The sequence below is a fragment of the Bison bison genome, unplaced genomic scaffold (assembly GCF_000754665.1).
Source record: "Bison bison bison isolate TAMUID 2011002044 unplaced genomic scaffold, Bison_UMD1.0 scf7180017864352, whole genome shotgun sequence".
Classification (NCBI taxonomy): Eukaryota; Metazoa; Chordata; class Mammalia; order Artiodactyla; family Bovidae; genus Bison; species Bison bison.
The window spans coordinates 3198459-3204362 of NW_011494924.1; the positions used below are offsets into that span (position 1 = coordinate 3198459).

Sequence of the window (5904 nt, forward strand, 5' to 3'; positions counted from 1 at the left end):
ATGCTTTTGAACTGTGGTGTTAGAGAAGACTCTTGAGAGTCCCTTGGACTGCAAGGAGATCCAACCAGTCCATTCTGAAGGAGATCAGCCCTGGGATTTCTTTGGAAGGAATGATGCTAAAGCTGAAACTCCAGTACTTTGGCCACCTCATGTGAAGAGCTGACTCATTGGAAAAGACTCTGATGCTGGGAGGGATTGGGGGCAGGAGGAGAAGGGGACGAGAGAGGATGAGATGGCTGGATGGCATCACTGACTCGATGGATGTGAGTTTGAGTGAACTCTAGGAGTTGGTGATGGACAGAGAGGCCTGGCGTGCTGCGATTCATGGGGTCGCAAAGAGTTGAACACGACTGAGCAACTAAACTGAACTGAAGTGAATTATTGTGGATTAGGGTGAGTCATATGTGATTTTTATTTCTACTCTCTATTTTCCAAATTCTTCTGTAGTGTGCTTAAAATTTCCTAAAAATTTAATAAAAAATTTTTTAATTCAACTTAATAAAAGAAAGCCATCTCTACATTATCCTTATGTTTCCAGTATGGATAACTATATATGTTTCTAGCCCACCTTCCTCCTCTTTTTTCCTGGTGGTTTAGTCGCTAAGGCATGTCTGACTCTTGCAACCCCACTGACTGTAGCTTGCTAGGCTCTTCTGTCCATGGGATCTCCAGGCAAGAATACTGGAGTGGGTTGCCATTTCCTTCTCCAGAGGATCTTCCCGACCCAGAAATCGAACCCAGGTATCCTACATTGCAGGTAGATTCTTTACTGACTGAGCTATGAGGGAAGCCCTCTTTTTTCCTAACAAAGAGGTTAAGGCTGTTCTTCCTACTTCCTGATCCCCAACTTACCAAGAAGCTACACTGTCCAAACACTTGGGGGCAGTGCTGAAAATAAACTCGAACCCGACCCTCCCTCCTTTGGTTAGAAGCACAGTTCAATATCATAGAACACTGACTGATGAAGCCTCCCAAAGACCCAGCACCATCAACCTACAAAGTGCTTTTTCCCCAGACTCACTTCCAGCTCAGCACTACACTGTGGATAGTGTTTTGTTCATCTCTGATAGCCTCACCTTTATTTTCTAGCATCTTGTGCAGCTTCATGTGCTTGTAGGTGGAAATGATCTGAAAATTAACGACGCTTGAGATCTCCAGTTCTTGGTCCTGCAGCAGCTCCAGGGATGTAGCATGAATGAGTTGATGGGACCGCTTGCACTTCTGCAGCCTGCACTCTCCCCTGACGAAGGACTTGCACACGTGCAACTTGGTGCATTTATCCTTGAGGCTGCAGTAACCATAGAGGGCTTCACCTTTGTTGTAGAGCAAACAGACCTGGGACAGAAATGAAGCAACACTTAGGATGTTTGTTTTCACTGTATCTCAAGACAGTAAAGGACAGTATCTCTAAATGGCGCCCTCTGATCATTGATGGCTGTTGAAGTCCCCATGGGTGAAAGGCAGACAGGCATAAAACAGTCCCTCCACTCACATCTCTCCTGTGTAGACTCAGTGGCTCAGTCGTGTCTGACTCTTTGCCACCCCATGGACTGTAGCCCACCAGGCTCCTCTGTCCAAGGAGTTTTTCAGGCTGGAGCAGGTTGCCATTTCCTACCCCAAGGGATTTTCCTGACCCAGGGATTGAACCCACGTCTCTTGCCCTGGAAGGCAGATTCTTTACCACTGAGCCACCTGGGAAGGCCCTCATCTCTCCTAGCTGCAACTAACATTCAGCTGCCCCTCTCTGACCTTCACTCACAGTTGGCCTGCCCTCCTCTCCCAAAGCCGGTAGCCAACGAGTGACTTCTATGCAGGTACAAAAGGCTGGACCCTGCCTCAAAGCTAGAACCTCAAAGTTAGTAACATTTGCTCCCAAGCCTCTGTGTGAATCAGGTCAAGGCCATTCCATCTTGCTCGTAGCTCTCCCCTCCCACTATTCTACCTTACAGATTTTTCCCAAGGATCCCTTCTTCAATATATCACACGTACCTCAATCCCTATGTCAGCCTCTGCCTCCAGGGAAACCAATCTGGACAGGCAGCGTGATCAGATAATTTATTATCCAGACAAGGGCATTTTTAAAGGAGCACTATTAATATTTGCATTGGGACCAGACATTGTGTACCTCCTGACAAGATGCAATGGGAAATAGGACCTTTTAGCAGGAAAGTCTGACAAGGCTGGAAACCCCTCAGTCCCAGGTAAATGGAGACCATTAGTCACCCTAACACTATACCACATGTACAAAAAATTTTTGCTACATAATTCAAGCCTAAATCCAATCAAAGCTCCAGATCAATCAATTTACAGTAAATTCAGGAACATGTTAAATGATACTAGAGGAACACGTTAGTCAAACCTAAAATGTGGGCAATTCTACTGGACACAAATGACCAGATGACCAGAGACTGACACCACAAATGATATCAAAGAACAAGGGGGTGGTTGCCCAAGGACAGAGAGGTGGAGGATGGCTAAAATAGCGCAAGGGAATTAAGAGGTACAAGCTTCCCATCTTAAAGGAAGTCACACAAATATAATATACAGCATAAAAACGTGGTCAATATTGTATGGAGTGATGCCATCCAACACATCATTGATTCACTGGACATGAATGAACTTGGGCAAACTTGGGCTCACAAAGAGTCGGATACAACTTGGCGACTGAACAACAACAACAAAAACTGTATGGAGACAGATGGTTATTAGACTTATTTGGTGATCATTTCATAATGTATTTAAACATGATGCATGCGAAACTAACATACTACTTACTGTACATCAATTATATCTCAATCAATAAATTTTTTAAATGGCTTCCTACCTGCAATTGTGATGCCAATTTTCTGAAATGAACACACAATTTTAGTGCAATTCCTACTTCCCCCAAAGAATTCCTATAAAACAGTTTTAGGAATTTAAATGACTGTAAAAACTTATCTGAAAAAGGAAACAAGTGAGAATTGATTAAAGGGAAAATGTTTGAAAAAGAGTTAAGGGCATAGAGACTTACAACATCATATCTTAAAATATAACATACTTTCATTAAACAGTATAATACTGGTTCCAGAATGTACAGGAGATCAAAGAAAATAGATCCCAGATCTAGCCCCCAAATCAGAATAATCTGTTCCTTCAAGATACATTAAAGTTGAGCAATAGATCCGTAAGGGCTTAATACTCTCTTGTAGAAGACTTACCGAACATTCTGATTTTGTGAGTTTTTTACATTTTTACTTGAATGCTTTTATTTTTTTAAAAAATGATTCTGGTTTCCTATTTCTTCTTGAATAAATATTGACATGCAATATTTTTCTAGAGATCTGCCCATTTCATGAAAGTTTTCAAATGTATCAGCAAAGTATATTTTCATATTTCCAATGTGTGTGTTTTCCAACACCACCAAGCAATTATCAGCGGACACTGACCAGGTATCCCACAAATTTAACTCAAGTCTGACATGATCTCCAGGAGACAGACTTGGAGTGGCGTCAGGTCACACAGTTTAAGGGATAGGGCTTGGTCCCACAAGCCTAGGACTTCCCTGGTAGCTCAGTGGGTAAAAAAAAAAAAAATCTGCCTGCAGTGCAGGAGACCCGGGTTTGATCCCTGGATCGGGAAGATCCTCTGGAGAAGGGAATAGCAAGCCACTCCAGTATTGTTGCCTGGAAAATCCCATGGACAGAGAAGCCTAGCAGGCTATACAGTCCATTGGATCACAAGGATACGACTTAGCGACTAAACCACCACTCACAAGCCTGCCCTCACTTCAGATACAAATCATAAGTCCAGGTTAACACCTGTGCTTTTGATCTTTCAGCTATAGATTAGAAGTTCCCACAACCCCTTCCCTGTGTCCAATTAATTTGCTAGAAAGGCTCACATAACTCAAAGACACATTTTATTTGCTAAATTTCCAGTTTATTATCCCTGCAGACTGCAGCCTGCCAGGCTCCTCTGTCCATGGGATTTCCCAAGCAAAAATACTGGAGTGAATCGCCGTTCCCTTCTCAGGGGATCTTCCTAACCCAAGGATTGAACTGGCGTCTCCTAGACCTCCTCCTGCACTGGCAGGCCAGTTCTTTACCACTAGCACCAGCAGGGAAGCATCAAAGGATGTAACTCAGGAACAGCTGGATGGAAGAGACACAAAGGGCATGGGGGAGGGGTATAGCTTCCAGACTCCCTATGGCCACCACTCTCCCAGGACCTCCACGTGTTCACCAGCCTGAAAGCTCTCTAAAACCCATCCTTTTGGGGTTTTATGGAGGCTTCCTTGATTAAATCACTGGCCACTGGTAACTGAACTCAACCTCAAGACCCGCTACCCTCCCAGGACTGGAGGTGGGACTGAAAGTTCCAACCTTCTAATCACGTAATCGGTTCTTCAGGAAACCAGTCCCCATGTCACCTAGGAACTTTTCAAAAGTCATCACATGAACATAACAAAAGTAATATTTTATTGCTCTCAACATTCAGGAAATTTCAAGAGTTTTAGGAACTCTGTGCCAGAGACAGAGATGAAGAGCAAATATATATTTCTTATTATAAATCATAATATCACAATATCTTGGGCTTTCCAGGTGGCACCAGTGGTAAAGAACCTGCCTGCCAATGCAGAAGAAGTAAGAGATGCAGGCTCCATCCCTGGGTCGAGAAGATACCCTGGAAGAGGGCATGGCAACACACTCCAGTACTCTTGCCTGGAGAATCCCATGGATAGAGGAGCCATAGTGGTCCATAGTCCATAGGGTCGTACAGAGTTAGACACAACTGAAGCAACTTAGCATGTCCATACACACTGCGATATGTGGGCCCGCTGGTTTTTTGTGGAGGGGGGGGTGCCACATGGCACACAGGATCTTAGTTCCCCATTCAGGGATGGAACTTGCGCCCCTTGCAATGGAAGTGCAGGGTCCTAACCACTGAACCACTGGGGAAGTCCCACCCCTTACTGATGTTTTACATATACTGGACCTGCACTATGTGCTGAGTCTTTGGGAGAGAGGTAAAAAGGGATCATCAGGTATTTTCACACATGAGACTCGAGGTACCATTTCTGCCTCACCCACCTGCTTGTACATGGTCCCTGCTGTCTAAGTGGCCGTGTTTTGCATCACATGACTGTGCTGTGTGCTAAGTCGCCTCAGTTGTGTCCAACTCTTTTCGACCCCATGGACTGTAGCCCACCAGGCTCCTCTGTCCATGAGATTCTCTAGGCAAGGATACTGGAGTGGGTTGCCATGCCCTCCTCCAGGGGATCTTCCCTACCCAGGGATCGAACCAGGGTCTCATTATGTCTCCTGCATTGGCAGGCGGGTTCTCAACCACTAGCACCACCTGGGAAGCCCCCATGACACACACTACCAGCTTCAGATGATCAACGTGAAGGCAGGCTCCTGTCATAAATGCAGCCAACCCATCAGCTGCTCACAGAACACTGACATAGACTAATACAACAGAATGAGGCTGGACCCAGACACTCGGGGAGAAGCCATAAAGAAAAAAATTCAGTAAGTTTAACAATATAAAAACGCTACGTTTCTATTAGTCAAAAAAAAAAAATCCATAAACACTAAAGGTAAGTAGAAGTGCGCTCTCCCCTAGGTGCCGCATCCTCCTCTCCCTTCCTGCCAAGCACCTGCTCCAGCTGCTGCTGGGACTGCATCAGGCAACATGGCTGGGACGAATCTGGCTCATGACATACCAAACCTGGCTTCAGAACCTGAAATCAGAAAGCACATGGACACCGAGTAGAAGCCTGTTGGCTCCTAAGGCTGACTCCAGACTTCTGAGTATAGACTGCTGCCTGGTGGGCAGCCTCTACCAATTACCAATTTTTGAGCTCTACCCATTTTTGAGCTACCAAAGATTCTAGCTCAACCCCCCCCCCCCCCCCCCCCC

At 45.2% G+C, this 5904-nt stretch overlaps 1 protein-coding gene across 1 annotated transcript in view; it reads right to left on the reverse strand.

The window, feature by feature from the left end:
- The window catches only part of ZC3HAV1L (zinc finger CCCH-type, antiviral 1-like), a 16029-nt gene that overhangs the window by 5688 nt on the left and 4437 nt on the right, over positions 1-5904 (reverse strand). The window contains exon 3 of the mRNA XM_010854933.1: positions 1077-1335. Within this exon, the coding sequence (XP_010853235.1) occupies positions 1077-1335 (259 nt within the window). The remainder of the gene's footprint in view (positions 1-1076; positions 1336-5904) is intronic.